The sequence below is a fragment of the Eurosta solidaginis genome, chromosome 1 (genome assembly GCF_040869045.1).
Source record: "Eurosta solidaginis isolate ZX-2024a chromosome 1, ASM4086904v1, whole genome shotgun sequence".
Lineage (NCBI taxonomy): Eukaryota > Metazoa > Arthropoda > Insecta > Diptera > Tephritidae > Eurosta > Eurosta solidaginis.
In genome coordinates, this window is record NC_090319.1 from 170,697,393 (window position 1) to 170,723,190 (window position 25,798).

Below are 25,798 nucleotides of genomic sequence, written 5' to 3' on the forward strand. Positions count from 1 at the left end.
CCTACAGGAGATGTTACATGTGTAATTCCATTCTGTTTCAAAAAATTGGTAAACTCATTCGATGTGAATGACGTACCATTGTCCGAAACCACGCATTTTGGTAACCCAAAACGTGCAAATATTTCTCTCAACACTGCTATAAGAGCTCGGCTAGTTATATTCGTTCCCATGTCTATGCATTCCACCCATTTACTTGTGCTGTCTACAACGATTAAGCACCAGCGGTTTTTAAAAGGTCCAAAGAAATCTAAATGGATTCTCGACCATACTTCCTGGGGTCTCTTCCATGGGAGAAGCTCTTGCTTTGGTGGGTTCGGACGATTAAGTAAACAGGGCTCGCAACTTTTTACTACCTTCTCCAAATCTTTTCCCTGGTTCGGCCACCAACAACACTCACGAGCCATGCATTTCATTTTCACAATTCCCATGTGTGTCGCATGTAAAAATTCGACAACTTTATTTTGCAATGCTTTTGGAACCACAACCCGAAACCCCCAAAATAAGCAACCTGATTCTTCGCCCAATTCCAATCTTTTATTAAAATATGGTAACAACTCTGGATCCCGACATTTCTCTGGCCATCCCTCATGGTGAAATTTCTTTACTCGTTGTAGCGTATTATCCTGTGCAGTTTCAGTTTTAATGCTTTCTAGGTTAATCATTTCGCTTCGTCCCCCAAGCTCTTGAAAATAATTTACATAAACATCATCAGGCAAAACGCATTGATCCTCGGCACTGCTGTCGGGGTTTCGCGAGAAATAATCTGCTATATTGTTTTTAGACTTGACGTATTCAATGTCGAAACGATAACCTGATAGCGTTAGAGCAATACGCTGCAATCTATTTGACGCCATTTCTGGAATTCCTTTTTTCGGACTAAAAATGTGTTGTAACGGCTTGTTGTCAGAAACCAAGGTGAAATGCCTACCGAAAATATACTGATGAAACTTTTTTACACCAAACAGTATAGCCAATGCTTCTCGGTCAAGTTGCGAATACCTTTTTTCAGTATCCGACAATGTTCTTGAAGCAAACTCTATTGGTTTCTCTATTTCACCAGTCTCTACTTGCGTTAGAACCGCACCTACTCCCGTGGGACTAGCATCCACCGTTAATTTAATTCTTTTTTCGAGGCAAAAATGGGCTAGGCATTTCTCTGATGCCAATAAGTCTTTAAGTTTTGAAAATGTTTCCGAACATTCTTTTGACCATTCGAATTTTGTATTCGCCTGCAACAACTGATAAAGTGGGTGAAGCAAAGTAGATAAATTAGGTAAAAATCTTCTATAGAAATTTATCACCCCTAACAAAGATTGAAGCTCTTTTACGTTTGATGGCTCTTTAGCGCCTCTAATATCTTTCACTTTATCAGGATCCATATGCAAGCCCTCTTTGTTTATAATATGCCCTAAATATTTAATTTCGTCAACAAAAAACTCACACTTCGATTTAGACAACTTTAACCCTGCCTCACTTAACAGGGCTAACACTTTTTCAAGTCTTCGAGTAAGAAGTCTGACGTTGGTTGCTGTTATTAGTATATCGTCGAGAAATACTACCACGCCCTCAATGCCTACTAATAGTGTGTCCATAATTTTTTGAAAAATGGCGGGTGCGGATGCCAACCCGTATATCAGTCTTGTATACTGAAAAAGGCCTTTTGACGTCGAAATTGTTGTGAATTTGCGAGATTGTTCATCCAACTCGATTTGCTGGTACGCTGTACTTAAATCCAGTTTTACAAACTTCACCCCGCCGTGCATCTTGGCAAAAATCTCTTCAATACGTGGTAAGGGATACTTTTCCACATGCAGATGTGGGTTTAAGGTCACTTTAAAATCACCGCATATGCGAATTCCCCCATCTTTTTTTTGCACTGGAACAATCGGTGTCCCCCACTCGCAATAATCCACTGGTTCCAAAACTTTCAGTTCTACTAACTTGTCTATCTCCTTTTCAACTTTTTCTTTAATCGCTAAAGGTAATGGTCGAGGCCTAAAAAATTTCGGTTCGGTGCCTTCCTTTACATGTAAATGGGCTTTACTCTTCTTAAATAATCCCAAAGACCCATCAAATAGTTTGGAAAATTTTTGTAAGACATTGACGTCGCATCTGATTTGTTAGAAAAATTTAAGCTAGATAATTCAATACCAAAACTGTTTAAGAATTTTCGACCTAACAACGGCGGACCGCCGGCCTTAATAACCAAAAATGAAATGCATTTGCGTTGCTCTTTAAAGTGTACATCCACCTCAAACTCACCAAGCGGCACAATACTGCCACCGTTGTATGTCTTCAACAAAATTGATATCTCATTTAGTATATTTTTTCTAAAATGGCTTTTGTATGTCTCTTCCGACATCACATTGTTTTCTGACCCTGTGTCGAGCTGCATATCAATAGCGTTGCCTTCAACAAAAATGGTTACAACAATAGGTTTATCTTTCGCACTATTAAGTGAGAATAAACTTAACTCGTCTGCATTATTCAAAAAATTTAAACTTTTCTCTTTGCACATTTTTTTTAGGTGCCCCCTTTTTTTACAATTATTACATTTATAATTCTTAAACTTACATTCACTTTTGCTATGGTTAGTGTAGCCGCACACTTCGCATGGTTGCTGTTTCGGCTGGCCTTGATTTGACTTGTTTTTCCAATTTTGCTGTTTCTTTTGCTCTGCTTGCGACTTCTGATTTTTCTTCAAAAAATTTAGCTCTTCCTGTTTTACTTGTATAATATCCTCTTGTTGTTGCTTAATGTACTCTGCTGTATTTGCTATCGCTATCACTTTCTCGAAAGTTGCGCCTACATTTTCCAAAAAAATTTTGTCCCTGGCTGGACCCTTTTCCAGACCCATTACAAACTTGTCCCTTAGCGCCATATTTAAACTTTGGCCAAACTCACACTTTACAGCTAACGCTCTCACTCTAGCTGCCCAATCATTTATTGATTCTGACGCTGTTTTTGTAGCATTGTAAAATTTGTAACGCTCCACAAACGCAGATGTTGTTGGCCTATAATGGCTTCGCAGACAATCGAGACACTTTTCCAAAGTTACGCTGTTATCTTCCAACGCCTCCGGACGTACTAAGTTGTCCAACAGAGTATACGCACTTTCGGATAACGAAGTTAACAATATTGCCTTCTTTTTTACCTCCTCAATGTTAGCAGCAATGAAGAATTGCAACAACTGCTTCTCAAAGACAAACCATGAGTTTTTTTCGTGGTCAAAAAATGGAATATTAAAATTGTTGGTTGCCATTTTGCCAAAATATTATTAGCCGCTGATCACCAAGCACTTGCTACGCGTTTATAAATCAGTTTGAATTGTTTTCTGCTCGTCGCCACTGTGATATATTAAGATATATTAAAATGAAAGAGGACAAACTTCGTTTTCGTATAAATTGCAACCCGGAAGAGAGCGCTTTTTTTGTTTCTTTATTTGACATTTGTTATAGCATTGCCACATCGGCATATACAAGAACTCAACCTAATGGCATGTTTACATAGTTCAACTTAACGCTACAATTTATGTATTAGCTTATCTCTCACAGAATGGAATGAAAACATAAAACTTAGCAGCATTTGTATTTAGTAAGAAAATGTTGTAAATTCGTTGGTTTCATTTTAAGTTTGCCATCTCCTTCTGACAATCCCTACTACAGTGAAATGAAAAAAATAAAATCAGCTGGTGAGATGAGCCAACCATATAGTTGAGCCATTGTAGCACTGAACTAAATATGTGTACATTTGTGTATACATAAAAGAATTCGCCATATTTAAAAGCAAAAACACTGAAAGAGTAAACAACTTGAAGATGATGTAAGGAAAATAAATAGTTTGCTTACGTGCGAAACTATTTAAATGTTAATAATTCTATCAGTATCTTAAAATTTTGTGTACGTTTCTACTTATTTTCAACAAAACAGATGTTTTATATTAGTGCTGCCAGTTCTCATAAAGTTGATCCAGATCGTTCCAATGAGATTTTAGCCAGAGCCAGAGCTCGATAAACCAATGGAACGGCCCTAATATCTTTTGAGCGAAAAACGACCCAAGTAAGTGTCAAAACATTATTGAACAGGGTTGCCAGTCAGCTAACATATATGTTAACCCAGCAAAAACCGTACCCGTAAATTGCTTAGTTAAATGACTAAAATCTGTGTCGATGGAACACGTAAATCGTTAAGTAGCGTTTGTACAGGGCGGCGTTAACTTTTGTGACCAGTCCATTCCGTCGTACCTATTTATGTGATTGTCCATACTGCTCACACATATACGGTATTAGGTTATCGAAATGTAAACAAACTATAGTGCTGTACTGTTCTTACATTCACGTTAACCGTCAAATGGCAGTCATTTTTTAAGTTATATACCTGTAACTTTACGAGTATTTTTACAGTATTTTTACGTTAATATGACCGCCTTTTGACTAGTATTACGACCGTTTTTAGACTGAGTTGAGCAGAGCTCACAGAGTATATTAACTTTGATTGGATAACGGTTGGTTGTACAGGTATAAAGCAATCGAGATAGATATAGACTTCCATATATCAAAATCATCAGTATCGAAAAAAATTTTGATTAAGCCATGTCCGTCCGTCCGTCCGTTAACACGATAACATGTGAAAATATTGAGGTATCGTGATGAAATTTGGTATGTAGGTTCCTGGGCACTCATCTCAGATCGCTATTTAAATTGAACGATGTCTGACTTCGATATCGAAAATTTCGAAAAATCGAAAAAGTGCGATAATTCATTACCAAAGACGGATAAAGCGATGAAACTTGGTAGGTGAGTTGAACTTATGACGCAGAATAGAAAATTAGTAAAGTGTTGGACAATGAGCGTAGCACCGCCCACTTTTAAAAGAAGGTAATTTAGAAGTTTTGCAAGCTGTAATTTGGCAGTCGTTGAAGAGATCATGATGAAATTTGACAGGAACGTTACTCCTATTACTATATGTATTCTTTATAAAAATTAGCAATTTCGGAGAACGACCATGCCCACTTTAAAAAAAAAATTTTTAAAGTCAATTTAAAAAAAATGTTAATATCTTTACAGTATATAAGTAAATTATGTCAACATTCAACTGCAGTAATGATATGGTGCAACAAAATACAAAAATAAAAGAAAATTTCAAAATGGACGTGGCTCCGCCCTTTTTCATTTAATTTGTCTAGGATACTTTTAATGCCATAAGTCGAACAAACATTTACCAATCCTTGTGAAATTTGGTAGGGGCTTAGATTCTAGGACGATAACTGTTTTCTGTGAAAAAGGGCAAAATCGGTTGAAGCCACGGCCAATTTTTATACACAGTCGACTGTCTGTCCTTCCGCTCGGCCGTTAACACGATAACTTGAGCAAAAATCGATATATCTTTACTAAACTCAGTTCACGTAATTATTTGAACTCACTTTGTATTGGTATAAAAAATGGCCGAAATCCGACTATGACCACGCCCACTTTTTCGATATCGAAAATTACGAAAAATGAAAAAAATGCCATAATTCTATACCAAATACGAAAAAATGAATGAAACATGGTAATTGGATTGGTTTATTGACGTAAAATATAACTTTAGAAAAAAACTTTGTAAAATGGGTGTGACACCTACCATATTAAGTAGAAGAAATTGAAAAAGTTCTGAAGGGCGAAATCAAAAGCCCTTGGAATCTTGGCAGGAATACTGTTCGTGGTATTACATATATAAATACATTTGCGGTGCCCGACAGATGATGATCTGGGTCACCCTGGTTCACATTTTGGTCGATATCTCGAAAACGCCTTCACATATACAACTACCACCACTCCCTTTTAAAACCCTCATTAATATCTTTAATTTGATACCCATATCGTACAAACACATTATAGAGTCACCCCTGGTCCACCTTTATGGCGATATCTCGAAAAGACGTCCACCTATAGAACTAAGGCCCACTCCCTTTTAAAATACTCATCACCTTTCGTTTGATACCCATATTGTACAAACGCATTCTAGTGCCAACCCTGGTCCACCTTTATAACGATATCCCGAAAAGGCGTCCACCTATAGAACTAAGGCCCACTCCCTTTTAAAATACTCATTAACACCTTTCATTTGATACCCATATCGTACAAACAAATTCTAGAGTCACCCCTGGTCCACCTTTATGGCGATATGTCGAAAAGACGTCCACCTATAGAACTAAGGCCCACGCCCTTTTAAAATACTCATTAACACCTTTCATTTGATACCCATATCGTACAAACAAATTCTAGAGTCACCTCTGGTCCACCTTTATGGCAATATATCGAAAAGGCGTCCACCTACAGAACTATGGCCCACTCCCTCTTAAAATACTCCCTAATAAACATCCATTTGATACAAATTTCATACGAACACATTCCAGGGTTACCCTAGGTTCATTTTCCTACATGGTGATTTTTCCTTATTTTGTCTCCATAGCTCTCAACTGAATATGTAATGTTCGGTTACACCCGAACTTAGCCTTCCTACTTCTTTTACTTAGATTATATCTGAAATTGCTATATAAATAAAACATTTCTTTAATACAAATCCATTAACATTTCTTTTATTCAACATTTTTATAATATATTAGATTATTTATAATAGTTGTAAATTATTAACTATAAGTCATAAGGAAGGAATAGTTTTTCAGTCTTGTTGGTGAGCCGTAAATACAAATTTTATTGTATGTGATTGATGCATACAAAGTTAAGGGAAACTTAAATGAATTAATTAATGATATAGAAAACAAAAGAGAAGAACTAACAGAACTATTGGTTGCAGTAAACCATCAATTCGCGAGTAGGCAATTCACAATTTGAGTAAGTTGACTTGTAATTCGCCAATTTTAATACTATACCTTTTTTATTTTAGTTCAGAAAGCTGCAATTGAGGTTCGAAACTTACAATTGAAGTTCAAAAATTTCAATTCAAGTTCAGAAAATTTTAATTCAAGCTCAGAATTTCTATTTGTAGGTCAGAAAATTATAATTGAAGTTCAGAATTTCTGTTTGTAGTTCAGAAAATTATAATTGAACTTAAATTGTAATTTTCTGAACTTCAGTTGTAATTTTCTGAACTGCAGTTGAAATTCCTGAGTTTCAATTATAATTTACTGAACTTCTATTGAAAATTCCGAACTTCAATTGAAATTCCCGAGCTTTCAGAACTTCAATTGCAACTTTCAGAATTTTTTTACATAAAATGAACAATTATCATTTTTTCTGACAGTTAAAGTGGTGAATTGCCTACCAGTGGTTTGAAACGACTTGCATTCGTGTTGGCGATTCTCTGTATCATTAATATAACAATATGTTTTTAATAATTTAATTAATAGATAAATATAAATTTTTTTCCTTTACATTTTAGAACTGTGTACAAAAATATGTAATTTTACATATCGCAACCTAAACCAAAAAGTATTTCAACTCATATTCAGAGTAACTTTGTGTTGAATGTTGATTTATACCACAAAAATAACAAAGTTCTTAACAAAACCAGGCTAAACGATAACGTTAACTACCAAAAAAAAAGTTATTTCACGATGCTTTCATGAATCGAGTTACACTTAAATACCGATTTAAAATTTTTTAAGTTTTCACATTTTTTAGTGTAAAAGGCGATATATGGAATGATTTTAGATTGAGGGTACTTCGTGCAATTTTCTGTCTTCGTGATTTTACAATAATAAACGTATGTACTCATAGTAATTTTTTGTTTTGAATTATGTGATTACAATATTTATAAGGACCATTTAGTTGATGGTATTGGTACTGTCAGTTAAATTCATCAGCAATTATTTATATTCAAAATATTTTTTTGTTATACATCTATTTTATAAATTATGGTTAAAAATTATTGACAAATTCGTTGCAATAAAATCGCTTTAAAAATCTTTGCAAACTTTACGAGATTGTTGAATATTATTTTAATTAGAGCATAAAAAGCTTATAATAGTAGCGTAGGAAAAAACTTAGAATTATTTCAGTTAAGTTCATCACAAATATTTATATTCAAAATACTTTTTTGTTATACATCTAGTTTATAAATTTTGGTTAAAAATTATTGACAAATTCGTTGCAATTAAATTGCTTTAAAAATCTTTGCAAACTTTACGAGATTGTTGAATATTATTTTAATTAATAAATAAATAAATGTAAGGCGCGATAACCTCCGAAGAGATCTAAGGCCGAGCTTCTCTTCCAATTTGCGTCGTGCTCCTCTTGATTTTCCCTACAAATTGGCCGGACGGGACCTACATGTTTTATGCCGACTCCGAACGGCATCTGCAAGGCAGATGAGTTTTCACTGAGAGCTTTTCATGGCAGAAATACACCCGGAGCGCTTGCCAAACACTGCCGAGGGGCGATCCCGCTTAGAAAAATTTTCTTCTAATTGAAAAACCTTATTTCTAAAATTTTGATGTTGCTTTGCCCGGGGTGCGAACCCAGGGCATACGGTGTGATAGGCGGAGCACGTTACCATCACACCACGGTGGCCGCCGAGCTTAGATTAGTAACGTAGGAAAAAACTTAGAATTATTTCGGTTAAGTTTATCACAAATATTTATATTCAAAATACTTTTTTGTTATACATCTAGTTCATAAATTTTGGTTAAAAATTATTGACAAATTCGTTGCAATTAAATTGCTTTAAAAATCTTTGCAAACTTTGTGCGATTGTTGAATATTTTTTTTTTAATTAGAGCATGAAAAGCTTAGAATACGAACGTAGGAGAAAGCTTAGAATTATTATATTCTTAGATACTTTTTAACCAAGATTATTTTAGTGTGTGTTGTTCGTTTGTTGTACAAATTCGATGTATATTAATTTTCAGATCAAGAATACTCAAAGTTGTCGTGGCATCGTCTTGTTGGTCAATCGCACGCCGCAATATCCATTGATGGGAATTGACATTCATTATAAAGTAGCGAAAGCACGGTCCTGCGCAAACACATCGCCAACCTGTGTTGGCAAAAGATATGCTGAAATGTAGAGGAATAAACATTTTTAAAATTTAATAAAATCAAAATTATATTTCTGCTAAAAAGGGGTAAAGTATTGTATGTTAAAGTATAGCAAAGTCTCAGCGGCTTTATCCTGATAAAAATTGAGTTTGAATAGGTCTCATTCTTCATTCTCAGAAACATTTACAAAGGTACCTCGTAAGATATTAAAAATCCTCAACGCTTTTTGCAATAACTTCAAAAAAAACTCACATTCAAACCGGTGTCCTATCCCTACTTCTGTTTAACTTCTACATATCAATAGCTATCTTCAGCACCAAAAGGAGTCACTATTGTTTCCTACACCATATGGTCGCCAAGCCTAAAGACTACCCACTGGATGAAGCTACAGGCCTGCCAAAATGCTCCACAAACAGTCGTCGGACCTCTATATCAGGAATTGCCCGGTGAATCCAGTACTCAAAGAACAATACCCTATACTTACGGAACAGGAACGCACGCTCCCTAGGGAAACGCGAGTCACTCTAGCCCAACTTCGATCTGGATACTGTAACAGGTTAAACTCTTTCTTACATATCCAGAATCAAACCCGACATACAAAATGTCCCTGCTTTCAATGTGTCCCCACATGACACCAACCATCTCTTCAATTGTAATGTGGAACCAACTCCTCTAACACCCCTCTCATTATGGTCCACCCCTGTTGAAACAGCAAGTTTCCTCGGACTCCCGTTAGAGGACATTGATGACAATTTGTGATTGGTCAGACCTATTTGATGGGGCGAAGCACTGCTACAACAACAACATCAGAAGGCACACGAAGACGATGCCTCAAAACTAACAACCAAAAGCAATAATTATCATTTCACTGACACAAATTTTATAGTTTTTTCTTCCGTAGTTGGACACAATCTTTTCATTTTCATTTTTTTCAATTTGTATTTTGACTTTCCAGCAACAGCAGAATTATGTTTAATTGTACGCCGCACAATCATTATAGCATCATGTAACGAAAATTGTTCGGCAGTGCCACGTAGAATCAATGTACATGTTCTAGAATTAACGCAACCTTTAAATAATTATAAACTATACAAATAAAATTAATGTCAAACCCACTATCAAACCTTGGAAAATGTTAAAACGTTCACCACCAACTTGACGTTCTTCAAAGTAATCACATTGACCCAAAACACTTGAATTAATATCATTAGCTGTAGTAATAACAGCACCACCACAAGCTTTCATTGTACGTTTCAAATCTTCTTCTGGTACACGAACAGCACAGAACATATCATGATCTGCAAAATACTGTGTACCAACATCACAAATTGGTAGTTTAAATAACACAACATTGGCGCCTTACTTAGCTAGTTTATTGTACAGAATACGCCATTCATCATAAACAATTTTCTGATACTCTTGAACATTATCAACACGTACTTCAGCATTATCACGCTCAGCCTTCAATTCCAATTCTATATTTAATAATGGGAATTCAATTTTTTTTGGGTAACTTTGGGTCCATCAAAGGAAAGTACAGCATCCAAAACCATTTTAGAAAAGAAATCTTTTTGTTGATGAATAAGTTTGGAGGACATTGCTGTGGCAGCGCTTTTTTTCCAATAAAGCACGTTGATGTTCCTTTGATTGGCGCTTCGACATGTACAGCCATGTTATATTTTGGGCATGAATAATTGTAATGCTTTACGTACAGCTTTAATGATGATACGTGCATACACGCCTTCCTCAACATATGGTTTAACTTGTTTTAAGATTTCACCTGCTTAAAGTACTACTGAAGTGGTGCCATGGCCGACCTGATAAGAGAAACATTTTTATTCTACACATTCTAATATAACAAAAACCTTACCTCAGCATCTTGAGATTTGGCGATTTCGACTAGAGTTTTACGGCTGGATGCAAAAAATCCAATAGTTCATTTGAAATTGTGGCCCTACAACTGGAATCAACAATATGCTTGCCCATACTGTGTGAACCCAATGTAGTGCGTACAGCGTCCACAATTGATTGCGAGGCATTGATGTTGGATATGAGTTGAGGTTTACCTTGAGAGCTATCGGTACCCACACATTTTTTACACAAAAACTCATAGTACCCAATACGCTGTCCGGTGTGGTGTATGTTGGAAATATTCAGTTGGCACTGTTGAGAAAAAATATGGATCAATGAACACAAGTAAAAGTGAAAGATTTTTTTACCATCTGTTGTTACTTTACACATTAGACATTAGAACCGACGACCAGCATCTACAAATTGCATTTTAGCCTTGCAAACGATTACATCTAATTGAACCCGATTCAGCAAGATTTACAATGGGTGGCTCATATTCACCCTCAACCGTGCGTGCCATTGTGAGATGGTAAGTGTAAAGGACAAAGCTGTTGTTTTTAATAAATCAGCTGTTGCAGGTATGCAATACAAAAACGCCTGCCAGCGAGAAAGACCAATGTAATTGCCGAACAAAAAATTAATTTCGAATATCAATACCTAACGTAACGTGGCGAGGAGTTACCCTGATCTTGTACCACATATTTTGTGGTCACCAATGGTGGCAATAAACCTTGTTGATTAGTAATAAAAGCACCACAAACGCTGATTTTCAATGATAACGCTTATCGGATTTGGCATCTGATCGAGATCTAAACGGCGGTGGGCTTGATCATACTATTGCGCCTGTTGATATATACCAGTACCAGGTGCAGGTGGTTGCTAAAGAATATAATACAAAAATAATCATCAGCAATATTTGAAATATATTAGTTGTATTAGCATACATTATAACCAGGATGTGCGGGTATTGGGGGTTGACCCGGCATGGGTGGCTGACTGACCATTGGCGCTTGTCAGGTTGTGTTGGTGGCATCACTTGACCCACGTAACCACCTGGTGCACCTGGTAGTTGTATAGGATAACCTGGATGTTGAGGTTATGGAGAACAACCAGGTGGACCAGGTTGTGGTGGATAGCCCGACTGTTTTGGAATTGGCAGATAGGTTGTTGCTGCTGCTGTCGTGACATTGCACAACCCGGTTGCTGTTGTGGTATATACCTTGGCATAACTGGATGTGGTGTCATTACCCCACCTGGTCCAGTAGATGCGTGCGGCATACCTGGTGGACCATCCCAGCAAAAATCTAGTGACCGAAAATTGCAACCAACAACAACAGCTTGGATAAGCTATATATTTTGCGCTGGCAGCCCCTTGAATCAATTTGGTATTTTAATCGCCTCTTTCGACAGGCATACAGGGATTGTACGAGGCCACGAAATCAGTGGACACGGGCACGCCACAGGAAGCGGTGCTATCACCTCTGCTGTGGACGCTGGTCATCAACCAACTGCTCAGGCTTTTCGATGAGGGACCCGTAAAACTTACGGCTCAAGCAGATGACGTTGCAATTGTCATAAGTGGAAAGTGCCTTCCAACGATTAGTTCTTTGATGGATCGGGCGCTTCGGGATATTCATACCTGGGTCGGGTTGAAAGTCAATGCGGAGAAGACGGATATGGTCTTGTTTACAAAGAGGTACAAGGTCCCAAATTAGACGAGGTCTAAGTTAGGAGGGGTGACCTTACCTTGCACAAATTATCTAGGAATCATCCTAGACAGTAAGCTTTCATGGAAGCTCAACTTGGAGAAGAGGGTCAAGAGGGTCTCAACGGCACTCTATGCATGTAAAATAATGCTGGGGTGTACGTGGGGCTTATCGCCCTCTCTTTCTAATTGGGTTCAGGCCCTATTCTATACTATGGAGTTCTTCTTTGGTGGAAAGCCACACAAAAAACAACATACCTCAAAAAATTAGAGGGGGTATGCAGACTATCGATGCTCAGCATTACGGGAGCCCTGAAGACAACCCCGACGGCTGCACTGTATGCCATTCTGCACATTCCACCTGTAGACCTGGTAGCAAAGAACATAGCATTAACAACCGCAACCATGCTCGATGCCTCGGGGCAGCTTGAGCGCCGACCATATGGCCATAGTAGTATAGCGTCATCAATCACAAGACGAACAGACTACCTGATTCACTATCTACGCTTCTTAAGGCAATAGGAGTGGACGGTTGGCGAAAGGGTGCACAAATGGCGGACGAGACGATATATGTGTACACAGATGGTTCCAAAGTAGTGGAAGGAGTAGGGTCTGCGGTATACTGTGCTGATCCGGAAATAAGCAGATCCTACAGGCTGCCGGATTACTGTAGCGTTTTCCAAGCGAAAATATTAGCCGTAACCAAAACAGTAGAAACCCTGGAAGAGAATAGCTTAAGCTGCAACCGTGTTAACTTTTATATTGACAGTCAAGCAGCAGTTAAGGCAATAATCTCGCATAGCACAGCATCTAAATTCGTGTTAGAGTGTAAGCAGTCTCATGTGGGAACAAATGGGAATGAAAAAGCGAACGAACTAGCTAAAAAGGGCGCATCCCTTGAAGCTTGCTCCGTAGACGTCCCAATTAGACTGGGCGAGATTAAGCGAAGGCCAGAGGTGCACATGATCGACCAAGCGGGAAAGACGTCGGTTCAAGATTATGTGTAGGTCTTACAACCTTAGACTAACAAAGTTGCTTCTATCATTAAAAAAAGAGGACTGTAGACCCATGACGGGTATTCTGACCGGACACTGCCTTCTGGCTTCACATGCCTTTAAATTAGGCTTGGTCAGTGATAGCAGATGTAGGAAGTGTGGGTTGGAGGAGGAAACGATCGAGCACGTTCTGTGCTCGTGCCCTGCACTTGCTAGGCTAAGACTCCAGCTATTAGGAGTGATACAGCTGTCAGATCTAGAAGCAGCAAGTGGCTTAAGTCCTAGGAATCTTCTAGTATTTGCCAAGAGGACGGAGTTATATTATAACACAGGTCCTGGTTTTTGATAGGGTTTTTCAGTTTGGTCGTTAAAACAAACTTCTGCTAACACTACGGACCCAATCAGTCTATGTGAGGTCCTCATGGACCGGCCAGTTCAACCTAACCTAACCTGAACAAAGTACTATCTCCGTTTTTCGAACTTAGCCTCCAAAAAATAGATATGGGCTTACGAAGTTCGAAATTCTACATTTCGTAATTTTTTTTTTTTTTATTAACGCGTTCAGCAAATTGAAAAAGCAAAAATGTGGTCGTAGTTCGCTCTTTTCCCTTATTTGAAGGGCTGAATTATTTTTTTGAGAAATTTGAACGGAAAATTGAAGCTTTTCAAGGACAGAATAATGACATATCAATTTTAAAAATCGGACGTCAAATAACCAAGTTACAACGAAAAAACCTTTTCGGCTGTTTTTCGAAGGATCAAAAAAAAATTTAAAAAAATTTTTCCGAAACCCTCTCAACATAATCTTTAAATTTAGAGGCGGACATTAACAACTTTTTTTTTGTATGGGGACCAACCCAGTGTAGTGTACTCTGCGCCAATTGCCACAGAGTCAACCTACTTAATATCGCGTATAAGGTTCTATCCAGGGTACTGCGCGGAAGACTGCAGCCCATAGTTAACAAACTGATTGTACCTTGTCAGTGCGGCTTCAGACCTGGTAAATCTACTATCGACCAGGTTTGCACGATGCGCCAGATCCTGGACGAGAGTCACGACAAGAGAATCGACACTCACCATCTTTTCGTCGGCTTCAAAGCAGCATTTGGCAGCGGGAAAATAAGCAGAGTTTAAGAAGATATGCCAATAGTGCAGGGAATAAAAACCCAAATGTTCGCTTGCTAGGACATCTTGTTCGAATGGACGAAGACGCCTCGCCAAGAAAGTATTTCAGTCGACACCTCAAGTTTCAAAGCACAGGACGGGAGAGGCAGGTGGAGGAAGACTTGACTTCCCTTGGTCACTTCCCAAGGCAGTCGGTTCTATGTACCGGAGCGACTCGGGATTTTTCCCGACCAAGGACTGTCATTTCAGTGCAACCCCATTTAATTTGTTGTGTCCCTCCCACAAATTGTCATCATCCCAGCTCCTTGCAGCGAGACTGCGCCATATTTTCCTGCTCCGGGAAGGTATCGAACGCAATCCGGGTCGGTCTCCTGACCCCGGTCCTGACAAATGGTTTTGCTGCGTTTGCCGGAAAAGAATATTTTAATCATACTCTTGTCAGTGTGTCACGTGCAAGGGATGGTTGCATCGGACAGGTTGTTCTGGGCTAGATCCCAAAACCCGACGTCCTCGTAACTTTTATAAATCTTTTTTGGCTCCTTTCTGTTCACGCCCAAGAGCGTCCCGTAGAGTCCCAGGGCCACAACAGCAATTGCGTCCTAGCCGTTCACAACTCAGGCGTAGTCCCCCGTCACTTACTCCTAGAGTGACGGCGTCTCCCCCTATGCACTTCAGAATTCTGCAGTTAATCTGTAATGGATTCAGTGGGACGATCACGGAGATTGTCGATTTCATGAAGCGGCACAACATCCGCATTGCTGCGATTCAAGAGACGAAGCTCACAGCAAGATCTGCTCTGCAGACCTGTTCTGGGTATAATGTCCACAGAAAAGATCGCGTGAGCGGAAATGGAGGCGGTCTCGCGTTTATCATACATCACTCAGATCAATATAATATATTGATCCCGACATCGGCCGCAGGGACAATGTCTAGGAACGTCAGGGCTTATCTGTCCGGTACGGTGATGTAAACCTATAAATCATCAACATCTACATCCCTCCTGCCACCTGCTGCCCCAGCGAATACCGCCCTAGTATCAGCGCCTTACTCACTGGCGATAATCACATTATCTTAGGCGACGATCTATGGCATTCAAAATTGCAGGCGGACAGCAGGTGTGAGATGTTGGCGGATCAAATAGAAGAAACGACGTTCTGCACAATAAACGGAGACGCCCTCACTCGTATGGTAGGAAGCTGTCACAGTTCGCCAGATATATCAATCGTGAGCGCAGGACTCGTAAACTGCGTCAACTGGCACCCGATGGTAACATTGGCATCCGACCATCTGCCAATACTTATTTCGCTCGAGCGTACCGCCGACTTCACCATTTGACTACATTTCGTATCTTTTCTCTCAGATAGTTGCCAATAGAATAATTGTAGCATTCAATATCAAGCACCCCACGCTTTTTACTGTGAATTAAATTATTCTGTTAATAACTTAAATATTATTATAATTTTATTTTGAGGTGATTAACTATAAATGATTGTTTGTCCTTCTACTACTGTTATATAAACTCTTTTTAATTGGAAATTATTTTCTATTTTTTATTTCGGTTAGCTATAAAAGCGTGTTTTTGTAGTTTTTTTAAACTATTATTTATTTTTAATTTTTTAGTTCAAGTAATTTTAAAAGTTTTAGTCGAGAGTGATGAAACCTCGAAACGCCAGCGGTCCATGGATGAATCCAACCCCATGGCACCGAAAAGGGCCAAGACGCAGGGAGGCTGGACGCGGTATTTCGCCGAAATTGCCAAGGGTCGGCAGATCATTGGCAGCAGGATCCCAAAACAACAGTGGAAGTGGATCGGGGACGCGCTCGCTACGGTGGCGTTAAGGTTAAGAAAGACAACCCTGGTCCACCGCCATCTTACACCGATGCAGTGTGGTTCCAGGGCAATGTCAAGCTAATTGCCTGTGACGACGCCAGGTCGGTAAACCTCTATAGGGCCGCCGTCACGCTGATAGGGGTGGTATATCCGGGCGCGCGCCTCAAGGTAGTGGAGACGCGTGATATCTCCTCACGACCAAGGGCTAGAGCCTGAGTTCCAGTGACGCCAACGGACCCAGCTGACATCCTGGACCTGCTCCAGGAGTACAACCCGGGTATACCGTTCAAGAACTGGAAGGTGGTCAACGGGGAGAAATTTGAACGGGCCACGATGCAGATAGTCCTGTTGCTTGACAGCGCTAGCGTCGAAGCGCTGAAAAAGCAGGACTTCAAAGTAAGCTACGGCTTCAAAAATATAAGCCTTAAGATTTAGAAGGCTGATGTCGAAGCCTTGGTAAAGCTTCAGTCTCGCACGGAGGTGGTTGAACTCCCCCCCCCCCCACTGAAGACGAGATGGAGGTAAACGAGGGCAGTGGCTACGCTTCGTCAGGCTCGGCTGGAAGCTTGGCTCTCAGGAGGTTGAACTCTGAGGGTCAGCTTCTGGGGGATGGCGACCCGGATACGACGCTCACGGAGGAGAACGCAGACATTTTATGATCAGGGTCCTCCAAATTAACCTGCATCATTTTAAAGCAGCATCAGCTGCACTCCTACTGCACATCTGCGTCACCATGCGGGGGAAATTTCCGCAAACTCTTTGCAACCTAACGGAAGGGGCACTATCCAAAATTTCGCACTGGGCCACAGCCACAGGTTTGGAAGTCAACCCAGATAAAACCGAGCTTGTCCTCTTCACGAGGAGGTACAAAGTACCAAATCTTACACCGCCAAGAATTGGGGGTGCGTTCTTAGAGTTTATCAGTCATTCTGCATAAGAAGCTATTATGGAGTGACCATATAGTGGAGCTATCCACGAAGCCAGCAGCAGAGCTGTTCACCTGCAAGAGGGCAATTGGCACTTCCTGGGGATTCTCCCCTAAGGTGGCCTACTGGATTTACACAGCCATTGTGCGCCCGATTCTTCTTTATGGTGCCTTGGTCTGGTGGCCTGCACTAGCTAAAAGTACCTATCTTAAAATGCTTCAAAAGGTGCAACGGAGTTCGGAGCTCTGCATTACAGGGGCTCTCGGCTCCACTCCAGATTCCGTTACATACATACATGGATACATAGATAGATACAGGCCAAGCTAATAAAAGCGTGTTAAAAAGGGCTCCAGTATGCTCTTTCGTAGATGTGCCATGCCTCCACTTCTATCATTAATAAAGGAATGCGTTTTTCGCATTATGTGCAAGGTTTTAATTCTATGGCCATTTGGGGTGGTCATAAGTTCAATTGACCTTCTGTCCGTTAACCTTATGTCACCCCACCATCACATTATTGCATTGTCGTAGAGCCTTGATATGTGTGCAAAGTTTCAATCAAACTTATGGCCATTCAAAGTGGTAATAAGGCCAATTGACCTTATGGCCGTTGACCTTATGTCACCACACCATCACATTAATGCATTGTCATCGAGCCTTGATACGTGTGCAAAGTTTCAATCAAACTTATGGCCATTCAAAGTGATAATAAGGCCAATTGACCTTATGGCCATTGACCTTATGTCACCCCACCATCCCATTAATGCATTGTCATCGAGCCTTGATACGTGTGCAAAGTTTCAATCAAACTTATGGCCATTCAAAGTGGTAATAAGGCCAATTGACCTTATGGCCGTTGACCTTATGTCACAACACCATCACATTAATGCATTGTCATCGGTCCTTCATACGTATGCAAAGTTTCAAATTAATCAGACTTCTAGAAACCGGTGAAAATTAAGCTCAAAGATTCCGTTACATACATATGTAGATACAGGCCAAGCTAATAAATGCGTCTTAAAAAGGAAAGTTGGATGAATACAAATCCTTTACAGACAGCCGCTTTGCTTCCCTCCATATCCCGACTGATGCTCGCCAAGGGGAGCGTGCTTTCCGCGACGTTATTGAATCCGCCTCGGCTCGCTTTATTCCCGCCGGAAGAACCCCCGAAATTCGGCCTCATTTTCCGGCGGAGGCCGCAAATTTAGCGAGAGAACGTTACCTTATAAGACAGCTCGATCCCGGCGACCCCCAAATAAGGGAAATAAACCAATGCATCAGATTGCTTGTGGAAGAACACAAGCAGGCGAAATGGGAGGAGCATCTAAGTAGTTGTAACCTCTCTGCCGGTGTGGGTAAGATTTGGTCCACTGTAAAGTCCCTATCGAATCCGTCCAAGCACAATGACAAAATTTCCATCGCCTTTGGCGATAAAGTGCTGTCGGATGCGAAAAAATGGGCGACCGCCTTTTGCCGACAATATATAATGCATTCTACGGTTGACAAAGTTAGACGGAGAGCCAAGAGACGCGCACATAAACATAAATTCAGCGCAATTACCATCACCGCCAAAGAGTTTGAGGATGCCATCGGTCAAGATAAACCATTTAAAGCAGTGGGCCCAGACGGTGTAGCCATGCCGATGCTTAAAAGCCTAAGAAAAGAGGGTTTCAAATATTTAACACATGTTTTCCACCTATCCCTTTCCACCTTTGTCATTCCCGAAAAATAGAAAATGGCCAAAGTGGTCCCGCTACTAAAGCCTGGGAAACCAGCTAATATAGGAGATTCATATCACCCTATATCTCTCCTATGGCCAGTAGCCAAGACGCTTGGAGCCATTTTGCTCCCCTATTTCAAAGCAAATTTGCAACTAGCCTGTCATCAGCGTGGCTTTAGAAAACTTCATAGCACAACCACCGCGCTAAATGCCATTAGCAACCAGATAAATTGCGGTTTAAATCAAAACCCCCACCATAGAACAGTACTCCTAGTTAGACCTATCAAAAGCTTTTGATACGGTCAACCATGGTACGTTACTGCAAGACCTGGAAGGGTCGAACCTTCCCCCATGTCTTAAAAGGTGGACCGCAAATTATCTGGGTAGTCGGCAGGCATCGGTGCAATTTAGAAACGAAGCATCAAAACCGAGAAGAATTAAACAAGGGGTGCCACAGGGTGGTGTCCTATCCCCACTTTTGTTTAACTTCTACATATCAAAGCTACCTTCGCCACCAGAAGGAGTTACTATCGTTTCCTACGCCGATGACTGCACGATAATGGCCACAGGCCCAAGCCCACAGCTCGATGTGCTTTGCAACAAAATAAACGGCTACCTCCCTGATCTTTCCAGTTTTTTCACCTCTCGAAACCTGATATTATCACCTAAATCATAGGCGACCTTATTTACAGCATTCACGTCCCAAATGTCGCTACCGACTGTCATACACCCCACGTACGTTTGATCAGGATTTACATTTTGGTGAGCATGCAGCCCTAATTTTACCGAAAATCCAGAGCCGTAATAAAATCCTCAAATCTCTTGCTGGCAGTACTTGGGGAAAAGATAAAGAAGCGCTCATTACCACTTACAAAGCAACTGGCCAGCCGATTGCATGCTACGCGTCTCCGATATGGTCGCCAAGCCTAAGGACTGCTCACTGAAAGAAGCTACAGGGAACACGGGTTGTCTTCTTATGTCCCCAGAACACCATCTACATAATGAGGCGAGAATACTCCCCATCAGAGAGAGAAATGAAATGCTAACCAATATCCATAAACCTGGGCATCCTAACAGACATCTGATTGATAAGCCAACATCACCCAGGGGCTGAAGGAGTCATCTCCGTAAGCATTATGAGGAAATACGGCACCTGAGAACACAGCCGTATGCAGCCAAAAACACAAGCAGGTCCTCAGTGAACTCCACAAACAGCTGTCGGAACTCTATGCCAGGAATTGCGCGGTGAATCCTGTACTCAAAGAACAATACCCTAAATGTTCAAAAGAGGAACGCACTCTCCCTAGGGAAACGCGAGTGACTCTGGCTCAACTTCGATCTTGATACTATAACAGGTTAAACTCTTACCTATCCAGAATCAACCCCGACATACAAAGCATATGTCCTGCTTGTAACGTGTCCCAAAATGACACCAACCATCTCTTCAACTGTATTGTGAAACCAACGCCTCTAACACCCCTCTCAGTAAGGTCCACCCCTGTTGAAACAGCAAGTTTCCTTGGACTCCCGTTAGAGGATATTGATGACAATTTGTGATCGGTCACACCTATTGGATGAGGCGTAGCATTGCTACAACAACAACCTCCCTTGGTGCTCCCATTAGGCGTCAGTTATTGCGAAACAGGGATAGCTGGCGTGACTTCTTACGAAACGACCAAAATCGCTAAGTCAGGTAAGCGCTAATAAATGATGAATGAACATTGAAATCTAGTACGAGCTAGAATAAATTGTACATTATCGTTGTTTAAAAAAAAAAAAATTAATTGTACATTGTCGTTGTTAAAAAAAACAGCGCAATTGAAACTCTCTGGATATTTAATTCAATACTTTACTATACAAATGTTGAAAAAAAGTTGATCAAAGAGTGCATAATTAAAAATATAAAGGCATGCTATATCATCTACATATATCTATATATATCGTACTAGCAGCTCGTGTGCGACGTTGCTCGCAAAACGGATGTTTATTGTTGTACAAAATAATAACAAATTATACGTGAGGTATGTTATTGATATTAGAAAAGGGAATTACTGTAAATATATATATGGGGTATTTATTTAATTCTATAACTTAACGTACTTCCGAATACACTACATTTTTAGTTTTATTATCTGAAGGTAGCAGTATAGTTTGATTCTGAGGGTTCCCAGTTCTCGATATTGCAACATACAACTGCCCATGGGTGAAACACTCTGCACGCAAGTCAATACCAACATTGTGGAAAGTTTGGCCTTGTAATTTGTTGATTGTGACTGCAGAGGAAACCTTCACAGGAAATTGTAACCGTTTATATTGGAAAGGCATATCCATTGGAATAATAGGTATGCGGGGTATGAACGATATCTCTCCGGCCGCAGGACCCGTGAGGATCATTGCCTCGAGGATATTGTTATGCATTCGTTTTATTTGTAATCTCGTTCCATTGCATAGAGTTGGTGGCTTGATGTTACGCAGCAAAATAATTGGAATATCGTTTTTTAACTTCAAATTATGGGGCGGTATGCCAGAGGGATTAAGCGAATTTAAAAATTCAATTGGACAGTGTACGACATCTTCATTATTAAGAACAGTGTCATTTGATACTCGTTAACTTCGCCAGTAACTCTATCTAGAATTATCTATATATTAATAAGCTAACAAAATTTCCATACAATCAATTGACAGGCTGTTTCGCATACTTAGCATACGTAAAATCATATAAAAGTTATGAATCGATTCGTATTGATCAGCCGCAGTGCATAGATCTATTTTTGTTAACAAATATTACTCTATTTGTTTATAATTAATAGAAAAAGTTTTTTGTAAATTCGAAAATCTGTGCACCTATCGAAATTGCCATCTGTAGGACGCATTAGGTTCACAAACCCCCCTGAGTACATAGCACCAAATTCTCAATTGTCGCGTTGCTCAAATGTTTCATCTCTACATATGTATATATTTGTATACGCCAAACGGTGAGAGAACTACTGCTTCGCTCATTTTCTGTTGAAATAAAATATTGTTTCCCATTGTTGCCAATTACCTATATGTACCAAAATCCTTAAAAAATTGTTCTAAAATAACTGTTAGCGCACAAAAAAACTTTAAAGAGAAGTAATAACTTAACCGGCCTATTTTTTGGACAAATTTTACTTACACGTAAAAGCATAGGTCTTTATTTAACAGATTCTTTGTTTTTCATTTTAGGTGCTTTAAAAAAATGAAATCAGAAATAATGAGTCAACTTTTGTTCAAACTCACTAAATTTATTTATTTGCCATCGGTTATACTACAGGATATTACCATTAAGTATGAGTCGGTCGTTAATAGTTTAGGGTTCAAACTAAATTCCAATTTTAACTGTGTTGATCATATTAACTACGTTTTATCAAAAATTTATTTTGTGTTAAGGAAATTGTGGTACACAGCTGCTTTCATTCCTCCAAATGTCAAATTAATGTTAGTCAGATCACTAATAGTTCCTTTCATTTCGTTGGGAGGGTTAGTGTTTGGTGATATAGACTGCAGGTCTAGAAATAAGCTACAACTTGCATTGAACAATTGTGCAAGATATATCTACTTGAAGCGTAAATTTGACCACATATCAGAGTTTTCGTTTAAAATACTTGATTGCAGTCTTACTACCTTCCGAAACTATCGCAATCTAATTTTCCTGAATAAATTAATTTATAAAAAACAACCAGAATACCTATTCCGAAATTTATGTTTTGCTAGATCTGACAGAACCTGTAACCTCATCGTTCCACACCATAAATATCTCTCATCATCAAGGACGTTCTTTGTCAGTACTATCAAAGTATGGAACTCATTACCTAATTTTCTTAAAAATGAGCCCAATGCATCGCGCTTTAAATTGGCTTTGTCTGAATTTTTTGATATACGAAAAACACTATTCTAGCTATTTTCTCGAATCTACATTGTCTATTTCTGTTATTTGTTTTATATTAATATAAATATTGTTATACTCACATTATTATATTGTACACATATCCAAATATCGATGTACTTTAAGAGACAATAGTCTCACTTGTACAAATGTGTTAAATAAATTGAATTGAATTGAATATAACAATTAATTGCAAATTTGACCCAAATGTTTTTTGCATTTCCAGATTTTATGCTCATTTTAGATATAGCACGTCTTATAGTGAACAAAAAATAAATAAATTTGCTACAAAGATATTACATTAAAATTTGTATATTGTCTTTTATGCTAATTGATTTTGGTATTTCTTATTTTATTTTATTATATTATCTTTTATCACGTTGTATATTCAATTTGCTACAAAGATATTACATTAAAATTTGTATATTGTCTTTTATGCTAATTTATTTTGATATTTCTTATTTTATTTTATTATATTATCTTTTATTTCAACTTACTTTATTATTATTTAAATGCAACTTGATTGAATCGGAAAATTTCACGTTGTATATTAAACGAAAAAAACGATCCAAAAACGTTTTCCATTTTAGGTCGAAATATTGCATAGGCAGTATATTACACACTCTCTATATATTAATACGCTAACAAAATTTGCATACAATCAATTGACAGGCTGTTTCGCATACTTAGCATACGTAAAATCATATAAAAGTTATATGAATCGATTCGTATTGATCAGCCGCAGTGCATAGACCTATTTTTGTTAACAAATATTACTCTATTTGTTTATAATTAATAGAAAAAGTTATTTGTAAATTCGAAAATCTGTGCAACTATCGAAATTGCCATCTGTAGGACGCATTCAGCCCAATTCTAAACACAAATTCCGTGCGAGTTTTTTCCCTTCTCCCATTCCTCGTATTCTAAATAAAAATTCCTTGTGAGTTTATTCACTTCTCCCTTTCCTCCTATTCTGAACAATGTTCGAAAAAGCGGAAACCGGTTATGGGAGAAAAGTATGTATTATGAATGTGAGGGAGAGGGAGATTTCTCTGCCATTTCATAGGAGTTTTTTCACTAGTTAAATTAAAGGGAATGCATCAAAATAGTTAAAGGAAATTGGTAATTTTAATAAAGAACACTTATTTGTACAAATTTGTGCTAAATTATGTATTTACATTCTACCACAATATTCTCACTGTTAATACAACAACAACAACAACCACAATATTCTTTATTTTAAAGCTTGGTACGCAGATCACAAGTAATTGCTCAAGAAAAATTTTGCCTTTTTTCTTGCGTGAAAAATAGTAGTATGGAAGTAATTTTGACGTTTAAAAATCCACGATGAATAGCGAAGCAAGCGAGAAGAAGAGCACATAAACACAAGAAATGTAAATATTATAAAATAAACAAAAGAAATGAAAATATAAAACTGCAATAAAAGCTCGCGAATTTTTTCTAAGTTTTATACCTGCTGTTGTAGAAAATTACGGATTTTTTGGTGTGCTATTGAATTATACTTTTTGTAGTGATGGACGACGAGTAAGTAACACAAAATTTCACACAATTATGTATTGTTTTTGCATACAAATTTTAATTTTATTGTAGGATAAATTTTTTGAATCTACTAAGCTGTGGAGCCATGATGGCATACAGAGGAAATGCAGAGAAGCAAACGACGCAAGAAGGCAAGGCATTGGGTAAGCCCATACCTGAAAGATAGGAACGAAAAGGGCAGGTTCGCGAGTGACTTCGAACATTTGCACATGGACAGCAGTAGGTTCATTGAAAATTTCCGTATGCCGCCGGAAATTTTCGACGAACTTTTCGAATTATTGCAGCCGCACCTCCGTCCAAAAAAGAATACGAGGCCAAAAGATGGTATCCCCACCAAAACGAAATTAGCAATTGTGCTAGAGTAAGGTTTTAAAACATTGATAAAAATCAAATTTTATTGGTTTCTTTTCTTAGATACATGGCTGCTGGAACTTTACAGAGTCATATCGCCTCTTGCTACCACATTAGCAAACAGCATATTGGAAAAATCGTTTCCGATGTATGCAAGGCGATTTGCTGTGCCCTGAAGCAGGAAATTGCAGAGTGGACAGAGGCCACATTGCGGGAAGTAGCTGACGGTTTTCAAAAGCAGTGGAATTTCCCAAACTGCGTTGGTGCCATTGATGGGAAACATGTCGCTATAAAAGCACCACCAAATTCTGGAAGCTTATTCTATAATTATAAAGTAAGTTTTTGCACATACACATAGGTAATCCTAAATACATTTCATTCTTTGAGTGGTAGAGTTAACACATTTAGGATTCTCCAATGGAATAGTATCATTCCGAATCACTATAAAAGACTATGGGTCATGTTAATAGTCAGAATTAAGAAGGTACTTGAAGTAAGTACTATATATATAACAGTTTTTTGACATAATTTGCAATGGGCTATGTGTCAAAAAAGCTGCAACTAGTTTAAAGTACCTTCTTAATATTGCTTATGAATACGCCTCTATCGTAATTTAAAGCATTGGGAAGACTAGCATAATTTAGGTACCAGCATTGAGGAATATACTTTTACAGATATTCCAGTGAAAGATATTTTAAGGAATATCTATATATAAATAAAATTTTTTTTAATTTCTTTTGGTAAGCCCTTTGTCCGATTTGAAGCAACAATTATAAATAGAATGTTAAACTTCTAAGGAGAAAGAGTCCTGGACCGGCCATTTCAACCTAAAGAGTACGAGGAGGTTTAG

At 38.7% G+C, this 25,798-nt stretch overlaps 2 protein-coding genes and 1 pseudogene across 2 annotated transcripts in view; 2 read left to right on the forward strand and 1 right to left on the reverse strand.

Moving 5' to 3' along the window:
• The window catches only part of Spf30 (Splicing factor 30), a 190,987-nt gene that overhangs the window by 130,994 nt on the left and 34,195 nt on the right, over positions 1–25,798 (forward strand). The gene's annotated exons all lie outside the window — the stretch shown is intronic.
• LOC137236937 (putative nuclease HARBI1) overlaps positions 1–25,798 on the forward strand; it is a 102,960-nt gene that overhangs the window by 75,889 nt on the left and 1,273 nt on the right. The window contains exons 2-4 of the mRNA XM_067760024.1: positions 24,283–24,582; positions 24,649–24,958; positions 25,012–25,282. Of these exons, the coding sequence (XP_067616125.1) occupies positions 24,702–24,958; positions 25,012–25,282 (528 nt within the window). The 5' untranslated portion in view covers positions 24,283–24,582; positions 24,649–24,701. The remainder of the gene's footprint in view (positions 1–24,282; positions 24,583–24,648; positions 24,959–25,011; positions 25,283–25,798) is intronic.
• On the reverse strand, positions 3,311–11,351 carry LOC137238708 (T-complex protein 1 subunit eta-like; annotated as a pseudogene).